Source organism: Siphateles boraxobius, unplaced genomic scaffold, assembly GCF_051911475.1.
Source record: "Siphateles boraxobius isolate OS27281-9 unplaced genomic scaffold, OSU_SipBor_1 7, whole genome shotgun sequence".
NCBI lineage: Eukaryota > Metazoa > Chordata > Actinopteri > Cypriniformes > Leuciscidae > Siphateles > Siphateles boraxobius.
In genome coordinates, this window is record NW_027509197.1 from 18,182,683 (window position 1) to 18,199,327 (window position 16,645).

At 46.4% G+C, this 16,645-nt stretch overlaps 1 protein-coding gene across 1 annotated transcript in view; it reads left to right on the plus strand.

Annotated features, from left to right (window-relative positions):
* The window catches only part of gypc (glycophorin C (Gerbich blood group)), a 66,053-nt gene extending 50,019 nt beyond the window's left edge, over nt 1–16,034 (plus strand). The window contains exons 4-5 of the mRNA XM_077216328.1: nt 3,654–3,671; nt 15,788–16,034. Coding sequence (XP_077072443.1) covers nt 3,654–3,671; nt 15,788–15,936 — 167 coding nt within the window. The 3' untranslated portion in view covers nt 15,937–16,034. The remainder of the gene's footprint in view (nt 1–3,653; nt 3,672–15,787) is intronic.
* The last annotated feature ends 611 nt before the right edge of the window (nt 16,035–16,645 follow it).

A 16,645-nucleotide genomic window follows, 5' to 3' on the forward strand; every position in this document is an offset into this window, starting at 1 on the left:
CTCTGGGGGGCGGCGGTCTGTGACGGCTGTCTGAGCGCAACCTAGGGCGGCCGCCCTGACGTCGCTGCGAAGGCTGAGGCTGTGCTGGACGCTGGGCGCTGGCTCGCACAGGAGGCTGGCTTTGTCTCTCGCGAGAGCGGCCTGTAGCGGAGCTTGAGCGTCGCGGCAGGAAGAGGTTCATGGCCTGCGGGGTCTTCTGTACCTCAGAAAAACGGTCAACGATCCCGTTCACCGCTGGGCTGAAGAGACCAGTGGGGGAGAGCGGCGCGTTCAGGAAGGTGGCTCGCTCAGTTTCCCTCATATCCGCGAGCGTCAACCAGAGGTGCCTCTCTGTTACAGTCAACGCGGCCATGGCTCGTCCAATGGCTTGAGCTGGGGTTTTAGTGGCGCGGAGAGAGAGATCCGTCGCACTTCTCAGGTCTGTAACCGCAGCTGGATCCTGGTCCTTCTCATCCCATTCACAGAGGAGGTCGGATTGCAGGATCTGTAGCACAGCCATGGAGTGAAGAGCAGACCCGGCCTGGCCGGAGGCGGCAAATGCGCGGCCGACCAAAGCGGACGTGGCTATGCAGGCTTTTGACGGGAGAGCTGACCGTGACCGCCATCTCACGGAGGGCGGGCAAAGGTGCGCTGCGACCGCCTCTTCCACAGGAGCCCGAGACAGTCAACAGCCTGCGTCAGCAGGCACATCAGTTTCGCATCAGCTCCAGCGCAGGTACGGGTGGATTCCTGGATCGAAGAGGAGGCGGAGTGAAGCGACCATTCCTCGCTGTCTGATGCCAGGATGGAGCAGCAGTCTCTCGTGGCGTGTCCCTCGGCCTCATCCTCAGATGCGACGGCAGTGAGGCTCGTGAGCGGCAGCTGCGCGCCGGTGAGGAGGGGTGGGGAAGGCGAAAGCGAGGCTCGAGGGAGGTTCTCCGGCGAGCACGTCGCTGTGGCCACAGGTTCCGGCTGTCTCAGGGAACGGCGCTCCTTCCTGCGCGGTCCCACAGAGGGCGGAGTGACTGCTGCGGTGTTGAAGGCTTCGAGTCGAGCCATGTTCCAGGCCCAGGCAGAGAGCGCAGATCAAGTGGCGGTCTCCAGTGCTGAGCGGGGCTCTACACGAGCCGCAGGAAGCTCTTTTAGAATAGGTTAGCAAGGTAAAGGATACGTCGCCGGATAGCGTAGCTTGCACGGATGGCTGAAGGTGGCAAAGACGGCCGGCTTCCTTAGCGCTGTCCTAAGCTGGCTGTTCGCTGTTCGACGGCGGCGGTGGCTTCTCTCAGATCCAGGGATGCGAAGAGCTCACTGAAGAGACGAAAAATCAGGGAAGTCAGCCTACAGCCTCTACTTTTATACGCTAAGCCACGCCCATTCCGGCGGGCTGTGACGCTATGAAGGCGCAGGCGCCCGCCATTGGGCGTGACGTCACGCCGGGCTCACTGGTAGGCTGCAGCAGTTGCCCGCAGGGCAGCCAATGAGCACGCGGAATGGCCTGCTCTAGGTCTGCTAGCTGCTGCACTGTGTTGACAATGATTACAAAATTAAGGATAATTTTTTGGCTTCAATATCTCGAGAAGATGAATCTTTCCGGTAGCGTAAGCTAAACTTACGCAATACGAGAGAACCTCTCGTAAGAGAACTCTTCTGATATTAGAGTAGCAATTACAGAAGCATAAAATAAAGCATATTTTGTTACCTTTTGGAGCTTGTAAGGGTTCAGTTTGAGCAGATGTTTTATACCATCTTCACTGACCTCGTCAGAGCTAATTTCAAATTCAGCATCTGGCTCATATTCACGATCTCATACCTATTCTCAAAACTATAATTTTCAACATCTTTAAAATCAATATTTTGATCGCTGACAGCTTCTTCACCAGACCATCAAGTGACAGTGACACTAATATTTGACTGTGTTCGGTACTTGCTCTGCAGTAAATGGCTGAGCCATTTCAAGTTTTGCTGATGATACTTCCTCTTCTTTTGTTTCCTGCCTGCGGTAATTAAGAGTGAAACGTCACTTCATCATTGTGTATCAGACATGCCTTTTGGAATAAAGGTTAATTGCACTTATTTCATCAAAGATTAAATTATTGTTGTGCAGAAAAAAATATACCTATGCTGTTACACGTTGGGTAATTAGCGACCATATACCATTTTTACAAAAAATGAAATGGAAAAACAGGCATTCTTTAATAATTTTTTTGTTATATTGTTTATAATGAATTGCCTGAGGAATAATAAGAAGGTTGACGTCTAACTTGAAAAAAATAATAAGCTAAGAGGGTAGTGTATGCCATCCCAGGGTCCTCATTTATAACCATTGCGTACGCACAAAACAGGCCCTGAAAGAGGCGTACGCCACTTCCGACGCACAAGTTGTGATTTATAAAAACAAACTTGACGGGAAAAATTGCGCATCTGCACGCAAACTCTGACCCATGCGTACGAACATTTTGGAGATGGAGCAGTTTGGCGACACCGAAGGTGAGCTTGTTACATGTCTTTTTTGTCACTTTTAGACAGAAAATCTAAAGAAAATTATACATATACAGAAAGATAATACAAATAAAATGTCACTCACCAAGCCAATCACATGAAGCAAACATCCATCCCTTCTTAAATGTCCGTGCCAGCGAGCGCGTTGGGCCGTTTAGTGAAACTGACGCATTTGGCCTATCTATAAAACCGTAAATCTTCATTATAAGTCCTAATCATAAATACAGTGCATGTTCACAATAACAGTTTAAATAAATAAAAGAATGATTAAAACTTTGTTTTAAACGTAAACATTTAGATTAAATAATTACATGAAAACATTACTGAGAAGTTACAACATTTTTTACAATCAATAAATAGAAATATTTGTTATGGATGCAATGCTTTCGAACACTTTTCCTCTGGCATGCTGTGTTTTAATGTTTTAACAACAGAGATAATTGCTTATCATGATAATAGCAAATTGTCTGAGAAAATAGTTTCTTGCAAATAATGCACAACAAGGTCTATCTGTTTCCATTAAAAATGTAAATCAATTAAAAATACTCTTTGGCCAGTGGGAAAGATTGAGAAAAACTTTCTCTGAACTGTATTTTACACTATTTGATTTATTTATTCAAAAACAAGGCAAGGATAGGCTACTTAATGATTTTTATTAATGTGACTAATGTGACAGCACATCCGTATTTCATATTTTCCTAATGTGTTGTAGCGTTAAACATGTTATCACGTGGATGAATAATCTTATGCAATTGATACGCAGATGAGGATATGCATAGTAAAACTAGGCGTTGTAAGCTCAATATATGGTTGTTTCGGGGAGGAGACGCATGTGCGCACAATCTTCCGCTAACTGGGATTTATAAAGTGAATTCTGTGCAGGTTCTGGCGTACGAACGGTTTTATAAGTCTGAATATTTTTTTGCGTAAACCATTTTTGCCTTTCTGGCGCACGTACACTTTTAGTAAGGATCCTACGCACAGTTTTATAAATGAGGCCCCTGGTCACTAAGGCCCGAGGTTAAGGGTTACATTTATTTTGTTATTTTTGCTATTTGAAGAATGATCAAATGAACTGAAGAATATTGGTGTTCAAATCATTTGCAGGCCTTTCAGAATCTGCTTCCACAGGAAATTGGGAGAACCTTTAGCTATTCTTACTGTATATTTCACAGCACAACAGAAAGCCAGGGGTGATCCAGCAAACCTGACACTCCATATGCTTAAAAAACACCTGGCGGTCATTTTGAAGTGAACTGTAAGACATGCCTTAAGGTTAGTGCAGCAATGCTCTGTGTATGTATATTTTAAAGTTGGCATGAAACGGACATTGCGATAGATTTTTTTCCCCTATTGTGAGGTATGTCAGAATGAAACAGCTTCTCAAACAAGAAAATATCTAGGACAGGACTTTATTTTGTCCATTGGGAATTGATTGGATTGTTGGATCAATGTGGTTTGCTATTGCTGTGATCTCATGTGAGTGACAGGTTGTCCCACCCTCACGCTAGTAAACATGTCATCTGAGATGAGAAAAGATGTTGCTGCAAGAGGGAGGGGAAGTTATTTTAATTAAAGATTACGAGGGCGCATTAAAAAAAATGTATACAGATAAATAATTTATAGTAAAAGACTGCAGTATCCCTAAAAAAATATTTAGATTTCATGGTGACCTAAATGGTGCACTTCTTCCTCAAGAGTTATATTCAAACATTTGAATAGTATATTTATAGTTTTTAAACTTTTAAATAGTATGTTTTACACAGCAATTATATTGCAATTTAGGGGAATGTCAATAATGCATTTTTTTTTTAGTTGTGAGGAAGACTTGAAATCAGACATGGATTTGTTAACAAAACAATACAAAAGAGAACATAAAACTGAAACCAATATGAGCAGAAAGAAGCCATCAGCACATCAGTTTTCAACTTTTGAAGCAGAACACTCCTCTGTGACATTTCTGATGATCGAGTATTCAGAATCTCTCTTCACATGAAATACGGTAGCTCTTGCCAAACAAATTGCTTTTGTAACCTATTTTGATTTTACAAATATAACACTGGAGGGGAATAAAGTCTCAAGACTGTCCCCAACTGAGTTTAAAGCTTGACAGGCTTTTTATTTGACATGTGTTGAATATCAAAGCTACAGCTTCAATACAGAGTGCTGCTTTCCTAATTCATCTTTTTAAAAAGTGTGTAAAGTTTGTTTATTTATCACAAGAGCACATACAATACTGTTAAAATGTTTGGAGTTACTAAGATTTCTTTTTCAATAAACTTTCTAGTCATCAAAGAATCCTAAAAAAGCATTGTTTCTACAAAAATATTAAGCAGCACAAGAGTTTTCAACATTGATATTAATTTGGGGACATCATTTACGCATGGAAGTGAGAGGTTTGGTGTGGAAAAAAGGAAGGAAAAAGTACAAACTACTCCTGGAATGTCTAGACGGCAACAGAAATTTGAAGGGTTAGTTAGAGAAAGGAGACAGCTGAGGAAGCAATGGAAAAGAGCAGAACAAAATCAGAAGGAGGGACTCAATCTCTTACAAAAGGCCATAAAAGATAAGCTTGCAACACTACGCAGAGCTGAGTGCCTACGGAAACGCTACAAAAAAAAGAAGCATGGAGGGCTAATTTCTATAAAGACCCATTCAAATTTGTAAAGAACGTATTCACCAGTGAGAAGAATGGCACTTTAAAAGCATCTAGGGTTGAACTAGAGAGATATTTGGAGGAAACGCATACAGATGCAAAAAGGCATGAGCCAATGTCAATTCCGTCAGACATCCCACCTATCAATCCACCAGAATACCAAATGGAGGTCTGTGCACCTAAGTGGAAAGAGATAGAGCAGGCTGTGAGAAAGGCAAGGGCTTCATCCTCTCTATGGCCTAATGGAGTTCCGTACAGAGTGTACAAGAGTGCTTCAGGAGTTCTATGAATTCTGTGGAAATTGATAAAAGCGGCATGGGAAAAGCAGGTTGTACCTAGAGCATGGCGCAGACCAGGTGGAGTCTTTATACCCAAAGAAAAAGATGCTACAAGCATCAGCCAATTTCGTTCTATTTCACTATTAGACGTCGAAGGTAAGATTTTCTTCAGCATTATTGCTCAGAGATTGTCAACCTACCTATTAAAGAATATCTTCATTGACACTTCAGTTCAAAAAGCGGGCATTCCAGGGTTCTCAGGATGCTTAGAACACATCAATGTTATCTGGCAACGAATTCAATCAGCTAAAAAAGGAGAAGAAGGAGCTCAATGTGACATTCCTGGATTTGGCTAATGCATATGGTTCAGTGCCACATGAGCTTCTTTGGGCAGCATTCGATTTTTTTAGGGTACCGATGTCGATAACAAATTTAGTGAAAGCCTATTTTGGAGATTTGCAATTTAGTTTCTCAACTCCACAATTCAGCACTACATGGCAATGCTTAGAGGTTGGAATAATGGCAGGATGCACCATTTCTCCAATGACTTTTACCATGGCAATGGAAGTAATCATTAGGGAATCAAAACGGGTAGTAGGAGGAGAGCGCTTGGCTTCTGGGATGCGACTACCACCAATCAGAGCATACATGGATGACATGACAGCAATGACTACAACAGTAGCCTGCACTAATCGGTTATTGGGTAAGTTAACCGATAACATTGAATGGGCACGAATGCAATTTAAGCCCTCTAAATCAAGGAGCATCTCGATAATTAAAGGCAAGGTAGTAGATAAAACATTCTTCATTAATGGTGAGGCAATACCAACAGTTTCTCAGAAGCCAGTGAAGAGTCTTGGGAGATGGTACGATGGGGATCGTCTGGGTTACGTATGTAACCCTAGTTCCCTGATAGGGAACGAGACGCTGCGTCAAACACTGTGGGAACGCCCCTGCGTTGTGCGTCATGAAGCACGTATGGAATCAGCCCAATGGAGAGATGGAACATCATAGGCGGGTGACGTCATCGACCAGGAAACTATAAAGCACCCCATAAACACAAACGCAACAGCTTCTGATAGGCCTGAAGGAAGCGCTAGCGGGAATGCCGGGAGTATAGTGGAATGACGCAGCGTCTCGTTCCCTATCAGGGAACATGGGTTACATACGTAACCGAGACGTTCCCTTTCAAGGGAACTCGAGCTGCGTCAAACGCTGTGGGAACGCTAATACCCACGTCGCCATAGGACCAAGTGACCGCCATGTGAGAACTAGCACACAGAGGACGAGAGCACCTGTGCCCCAGGGGTAGAACTTAAGTCTAGGTCGTAGAACTTAATGAAAGTATGCGGTGAAGACCATCCAGCCGCATCACAAACATCACTGAGGGAAACTCCTGACAGTAAGGCTTTAGAAGCCGCCATACCCCTGGTAGAGTGGCTCGTACAGCCAAAGGTGAAGGCTGACCAGCCGACTCATAGGCAAGTGAGATAGCCTCGACCACACACTTGCTCATTCTCTGTTTAGACGCGGGACACCCCTTCTTGGGTGGCCCAAAGCACACAAATAGTTGTTCTGACTTCCTCCACAGGGCAGTTCTGTTGACGTAGGCGTCTAACGCCCTAACAGGGCAGAGTAAATTAAGTTTCTCCTGGTCAGACGACAGAAATGGAGGAGGACAAAAGGCCTGCAGAACTGTAGGTCTAACAACAATAGTAGGGACCTTGGGAACGTAACCTGGTCTAGGATGCAGAAAAGCGAAAATTCCAGGCACGAGGGTGAAACCGACAGAGCCTGCAAATCTCCGATTCTCTTTAGTGAGGAGATAACAAGAAGAAATATAGTGTTAAACGTGAGAAACTTCTCAGGAACTTCTTCGATAGGTTCAAGAGGAGCTAGGGAAAGACCTTCTAATACGATGGCCAGATCCCAGGCCGGCACCCTCGTACGAACTGCTGGCCTCAGCCTCAGTGTGCCACGAAGGAAACGGGTTATAAGCGGGTGTCTCCCAAGAGAAACTCCACTGAAAGGGACGTGGTAAGCAGCCAGTGCCGCCACATACACCTTTAGTGTGGAGGGGGATAGCCCTGTGGAGAAGCGCTCCGGCAGGAATTCCAGCACTGCACCCACTGGGCAGTTAACTGGGTCCTGCAGGTGCTGTCCACAACAAGAAGTGAAGAGTTTCCACTTCAAGGCATAAAGCTTCCTCGTGGATGGAGCTCTGGAGTGAAGAATGGTCTCAACAACCTCGGTTGAGAGACCAGAGTTCATGAGCTGGGCCCCCTCAGAGGCCAAGCCCACAATACTGGGCGGGAGTGAAATATCATGCTGCCCGCCTGAGAGAGTAGATCCCTCCTGACCGGGAGCTCCAAAGGAGAGCCGTCCAGGAGAGAAATCAGGTCCGCAAACCATACTCGGGCCGGCCAGAACGGGGCTACTAATAGTAGGCTGACCCCGTCCCGGCGAACCCTCTCCAGAACTCCAGGTAGCAGAGCAATCGGGGGAAAGGCAAACAGATGTGACCTCGGCCACGGCTGCACCATAGCGTCCAACCACAGAGGGGCTGGATGGCTGATGGAAAACCACAGATGACAATGCGTGGTCTCCTTGGAAGCGAATAGGTCCACCTCGGCGCGACCGAAACTCAACCAAAGGAGCTCCACCACCTCGGGATGGAGTCTCCAATCCCCCGGCCTCGGCCCCTGTCTCGACAGGGAGTCTGCTACCACATTCAAATACCCAGGAAGATACATTGCTCTCAGAAATAGTAACCTCCCTTGGGACCACAGGAGGATCTGACGGGCCAACTTGTAAAGCCGTCGAAACCGCAGGCCCCCCTGATGATTTATATAAGAGAACACCGACGTGTTGTCTGACTGAACTAACACATGATGACCTCTCAGGTCTGCTAGGAAGTGTTTCAGAGCCTGGAACACCGCCAACACCTCTAGACAATTTATAAGCCGTGATAGATGATGGTCCTGCGACAGCCCTTGGGCTGGATGACCACTCGTGACCGCCCCCCACCCTGTGAGGGAAGCATCCGTCGTTAGCGTTACGCGACGACAAAGAGCCCCCAACACAGGCCCTTTGAATAGGAACCAAGTTTGTTTCCACATGACCAGAGCACGAAGGCAGCGCCGCGTGACTTTGACCGTGCGGAGCGGATTTCCCCTCGGGGAGAATCCCTTGGTCCTGAGCCACCACTGTAGCGATCTCATGTACAACAGGCCGCAAGGTATAACGTCGGACGCTGCTGCCATCAGACCCGACAGTCTCTAAAACTGTTTTACAGTAAGTAGCTGGCCTAGCTTTACTTGTTTCACAGCTGAGAGAATCGAAACGATGCGGGTCAGAGCGAGTCGCGCCTAGATCGAAACCGAAACCCAAACGACACCCAGAAAAGTAGTCTTCTGAGGAGATAATACACTTTTCTTTGCGTTCAGCCTCAACCCCAACTTCCTGATATGAAAGAGAACGACATCTCAATGTCGAACTGCCATCTGCTCTGTCTGAGCTAAAATCAACCAGTCGTTGATGTAATTGAGGACACGAACACCCTGAAGCCTCAGGGGCACTAGTGCTGCGTCCATGCATTTCGTGAAAGTGCGGGGAGATAAAGCTAGGCCAAACGGAAGAACCCTGTGCTGGTACACCTCGCCCCCGAAGGTGAACCTCAGGAACTTCCTGTGTTGTGGAAGGATGGAAATGTGGAAGTACGCATCCCTTAGATCTATCGTGACAGACCAGTCGTCGGATCTGATTTGTGACACGATCTGCTTGATAGTGAGCATCTTGAATTTTGGCTTCCCTACCGAGCGATTCAATAGGCGCAGGTCTAAAATTGGACGCAACCCCCCATCCTATTTTGGAACGATGAAATATCGGCTGTAATAGCCTGACTCCACACTGGGAGGAGGAACCCGTTCTATAGGCTCCTTTTGAAGGAGTGCTTTCTCCTCTTGTTCCATAACTAGAGCCTGCTCGGGGCCCACCACTGTAGGCAGAACCCCTCTGAATCTTGTTGGACGACACCTGAATTGGATAGCATAATCCCTTTCTATTGTCTGCAGGACCCAATGAGATATTTTTGGAAGGCTTTTCCACTCTGCCAGAAATTCTACTAAGAGTACCAGTCTCTCGAGACTGGCCTCTGGTGTAACTTGAGCAGCAAACGCAGCGCCCTGTAACGGCACACCGGCAGGGAACAACTGGTCTAACCGCTCTGAAACCCTCCTCAGAGGGAGCGAGCGTCCCTCGGGAAATCGCTCGCTGGGACCGTCTGCGCCCCGGCATGAAGGTGGGGTTGGCAGAACGGGCCCCTGAGGGCACCGAGGAAGAATAGGCACCGTAGAAAGAGGTGAACGCCTTTCCGCCTCGGTGGGGACCACCCTCAGTGGAGCGCCCGGCGGGAGCAGAGCGTCCTTAATGGCAGACGCTCGCAATGCTCACAATCAGCTCCCTCAAGAGCTGACTGGGCATGCTGCACTCCCAAACAAACAACACAAAGAACGTGTGTCTCCCCACTCGTAAAATAACGCGAGCAGGGTGGGACACACTTCCTAAACTGCTGTTCGTTCGCCATATCTCTCTTAATATATATATATATATATATATATATAAAAAAATTGTTTGTGTGGTGCAGAGTATGTAAAGACAGACAATATTCACACAGGGACAGATTCACATATAGCGCGACTGAAGGCACAGAAAGCTGTTGCGCTTGTGTTTATGGGGTGCTTTATAGTTTTCTGGTCGATGACGTCACCCGCCTATGACGTTCCATCTCTCCATTGGGCTGATTCCATACGTGCTTCATGACGCACAACGCAGGGGCGTTCCCACAGCGTTTGAAGCAGCTCGAGTTCCCTTGAAAGGCAACTAAAGGACACAGTTCGAGTGGGAGAAGTTAGACGACAAGCAGTGGAAGGGTTGAAGAATATAAACAGCTGCGCTCTACCAGGCAAACTAAAACTCCGGTGCTGGACTGTGTACGAGGTTTCTTTGACAACAGTGGATAAGCTGGAAGCGCTAATAACTTCATATATCAGGAAATGGTTGGGAGTTCCACGCTGCCTCAGCAGAGTTGGACTTTATAGTAAAGGAATATTGCAGCTGCCAGTCTCTGCTTTAACCGAGGAACTTAAGTGCGCCAAGTCAGACTGGAAATGACCTTAGTAGAGTCACGTGACAAATGTGTAAGGAAGGCAGCACCTGTGTTAAAAACTGTTAGAAAGTGGTCAGCAAAGAAATCTGTGGAAGAGGCAAAGGCTGCCCTTCAAATTGGTTATATCATGGGACAGGTACAGCATGGAAGAGGGGGTTTTGGGCTCAGTTTAGCTCCTCCTAAATGGCACAAGGCAGCCCCAGCTCAAAGGAGGAAGCTGGTAGTCAACGAGGTGCGAAAGCAGGAGGAGAGGATGAGGTGCATAAAGGTCATTTCCCAGGCCAAGCAGGGAGAGTGGATGAGATAGGAGAGTGTGGAACAATGTAAGATAGGCTGGCAAGACCTTTGGTCAATGGAAGAGAGTAGGATCAGTTTCCTTATCAGGTCAACATATGATGTTCTCCCATCACCAGAGAACCTAAACCTCTGGATAGGAGAGGATCCCTCTTGTCCTTTGTGTTCATCACCTACCACATTAAGGCACATTTTGACAGGATGTAAGGTGGTTCCTAGCCAAGGTCGGTTTACTTGGCGCCATGACCAAGTACTCCGATGTTTGGCTTTAGCATTGGAAGACAAGCGTAACATGACCAATAAGTTGCCACCTGTTCTAGCAAAACATTACACACAGAAGACAATATTCCTCCGCCCAGGCGAGCAACCACCAAGAAAAGGTTTTAAAACCAATTCTCGCCCAGGACAACTGGAAGCTGCTAGGGACGGGAAAATGCTGGCTGATCTTGATCAACGGCTTATTTTTCCATCTGAGATTGCCACCACTAACCTCCGACCAGATATTGTTTTGTGGTCTGGATCAGCACGCATTGTTAAACTAATAGAGTTAACAGTGCCATGGGAGGATTCTGTAGATGAGGCATATGAGAGGAAAAAACTGCGGTATGCTCAGCTGGCCACTGAAGCAGAACAGTAAGGATGGAGAGTACGGGTATATCCAGTGGAAGTGGGTTGTCGAGGATTTGTGGCACACTCCACAACCCGGTTCCGCAGAGACGTCGGATTCAGTGCCAAAGAGTTGCGTCGCACAGTAAAGAACTTATCTCAAGCAGCAGAGAGGAGCAGCAACTGGCTGTGGTTGAGACGGAAAGATTATGTCTGGCTGTGTACAGGCCGCCACGCTACGGTTTCTAATAATTATTGAAAAACTTGAAGAGTCTGTTGGTTTATTTGTATAGGTTGGAAAGTAATTACAGTTATTACGTTCCTGTGTATTTTGCGTGAATGAGGATTGGTGTTTGGACAGGTAGTATGCCATACGGAAACGTTGCCACTGACCTGCTTTAACGTCGGCAGTGGGGCTCGACAGCCTTAGTCAAACGGGTTGGCGCGTATGGGCGGGTTGCGGAGAGATTGTGAGAGATTGTGGTTAGGTCACATGTGAACTACGAGGAAAGAGCAAGCTCAGCAGCAGGAGGGATGTAAAGGTCAGTTAGCTGGGCTGAGTTAAGTGGGGGACGGTGGGGGGTGACTCTGGGACGCCAGAATTACTGTCGAGCCCTCTTGAGGTGTCGTGGGCTAGTCGACGAAACACTGAGGACGGAAGGTGCCCACTTGAAGACCCTAGAGATGTCCCCTACTCGGCTCAATCCAGACAGTTGTCATGGGGAAACCACACTGTGGTTGCAGCCGTTGTGTGAGCAAAGCGCAAAATACACTGCAGCTATTAACACCAGACAGAAGGAGATTCACATCACCATACGGAAAGAAGCGTAAATGGATGGAGAAGCATAGATTACTGTAAAGCTACGTCTTAGTTGGTGCTTATCTTGGCGAAAGCCGAGTACAAATCAGCATGAAGTTTTAACATCTACTCTTGTGTAATGGATATCATAAGGTCACGATTCCAATACAAATGACAAACAAGCATTGTAGTCATTTCATGTTCTCTTGGTTATCTCTAAAGGCCGCAGTGCCCTCAAGTTCTTTTTCATTCTTCACTTAAGACCCTGCATTCAAGTGAAATCAAAGAACAAACTTGTGTGATGTCTTTTTTTTTTTTTTTTAAACAGGCCAAAATGAAGTTTGTTTGGAGCTTTTTTCTGGAGTTCAAAACAACCTGCCACAGCGAAATTTCCGGAAAAGTTTGCTCCGGCTTATAAACACCATTAATCTGATGCAAAGATGTGTGGCTCTGAGGCTTCTATAAGCTCACTTGAATTTGTTCTTGATCATTAGACATGACATTATGGTGCATTGGAAGTCTGTCTAAAAGCAGTTTCCCAAGGAAGTTCCCATACAAACGTACTCGGTTACCAACGTAACCTCGGTTCCCTGAGAGTAGGGAACGAGTATTGTGTAGCTATACGCAGTGGGAAAACTCCTTTTCTCACGAATATTGAAGTCATTATTTTAAAATGCAGTGCAGCTGCAGTATTATATCTACAATATTGGGCAGTGAGCATTGTCTTCTGAGGCGAAGAGGTCGACCTCTGCCTTGCCAAAAGTGCTCCAGATCATGTGAACCATCTGAAGGTGGAGAGACCATTCCCTGGGGGAACATTGTCTCCCGGGATAACATATACAGCGGGCCCATTGGCTGTAGTTATATGGGGGGTTAATAGAAAAGTGCTCTTTTTGTGCTTTATTTGGGTGGCTGTTAAAACAGCGTTTGTTTGTAGGGGTGTGTGTTTTGTAACGGCCCACTTACTACAGTTAAAACATCTCCAGTCACCTGAACTGAAGAGGGGACAGAGAGAAGTGCACAAGCTTTCTTCTTTTCTACGGCCGCAGCGGGACTTAAACCCTCTCTTTTCCCTCCTGACATTTGACTTTTGTCAGAGTCCAACACAAGCTTGGGTCACCGGTGTGCACCGGGAACGGTGTGTCAGTGAGTCAGGTCTCCTGAGGCGGAGACCACTCAATGTCGAGGCCCTTGACGGCTTTCGGCCCACTCTTTTTAACGCAGTCTCCGCTGGCTTGGGATTGAGGGGCGGGGTCAATTGTCGAGCCCTGCCAATATTCTACGTCAGATGTAGCCAGAGATAGGCTGTCGTCACCCTCTTCCTCAGATGCGCCAAACAAAAAGCACCGGTGAAGGGGTCTCGCGAGGAGAGAGCGAGGCACACGGGGACTGGGCCAGCGTGGGCTCGTTCGGTTCAGGCATCCCTTGACCTCGTCGCTTCGTCCGTCGAGGCTTGAAGAGAGAAGGAAGGCGGGGGGTGCGGTCCATGTCCAAGAGGAGAGCTAGCCGCGAGCGCAGGATGGAGATGGCAAGGCTCTCAGTCTCTGTGTGGGCGAGGCCCAGGCATGGGGTGCACTCACTGTGTCCGTCAGTTTCATGCAGATAGGCTTAGCATGAAGTGCATCCGGAACGCGGCATTTGAAAAAACGGCGTAGTGCTGGGCGGTTTGACCAAAAATTCATATCACGTTTTTTTTCAAAATTATGCCGGTTTTCCGGTTTATGACGGGTTTTTTTTTCATGCATAATCAGGTGTTCAAAGCATTTTCTACTGGTTGGGAGAGGAATTACTGCAGTAAATTGACTTAGGATGGTCTATCTTACTGTCATTAGTGAATATTGTAAAATAGAATAGCACCCAGTATAACCTAAAATTGTTATTTCTTAACGTTTTAATAACATTCTTATAACCAGGAAATAACGTTAATACAACGTTTATATAACGGGAGAATTGAACGTTCTAATGATGTTTGAATGATGTTCTTATAACCAAGCAAAAACGTTAATACAACGTTTATATAACGGGAGAATTGAACGTTCTTATAATGTTTTGAAAAAAGTTCTTATATCCAAGAAATAACGTTAATACAACGTCTAAAACACTGGACGTTTTGAATGTTCCTAGAACATTCAGAAATAACGTTTTTATAACTTAATGGAAACGTAATGAAAACGTTCTTATGACCTAAAATTGTTAGCTGGGGAAGTGGAGAGATTTGCGATTGCACTGAACACGTTTTAAGTGCAGGATTCTCTGAGCGAGCCCAGAGAATATAGACCTATTCTAACAAGAGCAGCATGTATCTGAGAGCGCGGCACGATATATTCCGCACGCGAGCAGAGAGATTCGCGCTTGCGCATTATATTAATGTACTTTCGCGCTACAATAATTCGCTCTCAACATTTGACAGGAAAATAACGCCATAGTTCTGCAGCATCCATCTTCCCTGTAGCGTAACACCAGAGCACTGCTGTTTACCCCATAGACTGTAAAAGGTTTACCCTCGTCTCGCAGTCGTTGCTTAGAAGTGCAACATTGTAAAGGGTCCGTCTGAAACAGTGTCGCGCGGCGCAGCGTAACGTTCGTTCCGAACGTTGTGTAATTAAATACATGGGTATGGCGGTATATTAAAAATTAATATCATAACAAAAATATACACCGGTTTTCAGTATGAACCGGTATACCGCCCAGCACTACAATGGCGTTTAGAAAATGTGCTCTTTCAGCTTCTAGAGTGTCGCGACGGCAAACACACCGAAGTAGCCGAAAAGGATATAAGGCTTCTCTCTCACCAGATGGCCGCATGGTTAACGGTGATTCAGGGAAGGCGGCACCGAATTGAAGGTGTAGCGTCCGCTGATTCAGGTCGCTCGTTCGACTGCAAGGGCTCATCGACGGCGAAGGCTCGGAGATCAGTGAAGAAAGTGTTCGCTGAAGGAGATTAAATCTGATTCTATGGCGAAATGATCTGCTTATATAGGCATAAGCCAGGCTCATTCTGGTGGGTTCTTACGCGCACTGGGTGCGAAGCGACCCGATTGGTTTGCGTGTCTCAGCCGCCTCGCCATAGGTTTGTGCAGTTGCTGCAGCACAGCCAATGAGCAAGCTAGACGCTCTGCTCTGTGCTTGCTGTGCAGCTGCACTGCGTTTTAAAATAATGGCTTCAATATTCTCGAGAAAAGGAGTTTTCCCATTGCGCATAGCTACGCAATACGAAGTGAACGTTCTCGAAAGGGAACACATTGCCTGTGAAGTCACTGACTGGCTGGGCATTAAAGCAGCAAGACAGTTTCCTTTGGCTTCAGACAGCCTCACGTGTCCTCGAATGTAAACCTCAAAGCTTTGTCTTTTGTAGAGTGCTTATTTTCCATTTAAATTGAGACAGATTTGCAAGACTAAATGTAGCCATAATGAACCCCGCTGTATGTCTTTGCAAACCTGTATGAGAAAGAGAGGAAGAGAAGGTGAGAGCACACTATGATTTCCATTAACCTACTTTCCCCTCCTAGTTCTGAATTCAGCCATCGGTGCACTGGGATCACACACCGACATAATGCTCACAACAACATACCATCTTCAGCCACTGCACTGTAGAAACTGTTCCAGATCTGCTCGCCCCATCCAGCTGTGTGTCACTGACAGGCTCATAGAAGGCTGACATCTGTCCTTAGTGGGGTGGCTTGAGGGAGCTGGTCTGCACAACTGGAAATCCGGCAGATATATTTAGACCATGAGGACAAGGTTGTTCATCTTGAAAATGACTGTGACTCAGTGCGACCTTGATGCCCTCTGCAGCTCCACAGGAGAGTGTGGCCTGGCTATGTTTATTGAACTCGCTTAAATCCACAGCCAAGGTGCTTTGATTCCTCTGTCAGAGAACTTTACTCACTCAGGTGGGTGGAGAATGAAGAGAAGCTTTTTTGGACTGAATTTTTGGAATTAATCTTTTTTGGTTCTGTTTTTTTTTAACCAAAAGATCGAAGGACAACTGAGATGAACACAACTGGCCTTTCACTTTGAAATTAATTACACAAAAAAAGGGTTTGTACCGGCTGGATTTAATTTAGGGTGACCAGATGAGATTGGCTGAAATCCGGGATGGGGGACGGGGGGTCACTGTTACAATGACTGTTGTAACAGTGCGTTAATCAGACCTTTCAGGCTATAGCCATTCATATTTTGAAGGAAAATTAGCTTATCAATGCGTATCTTTGTAGAACTTCAAAAAAAGAAACAAAAAACATGCTGCAGCCAATGAGCAGCCGGCGGGGGCTGGCTGCAGGACGACTCAACCTCCACGGACAGTTTTAAATGTTTTATCAGACAAATACTACTCAAGATGTTGCTTTAGTATAATTTTCGGGACA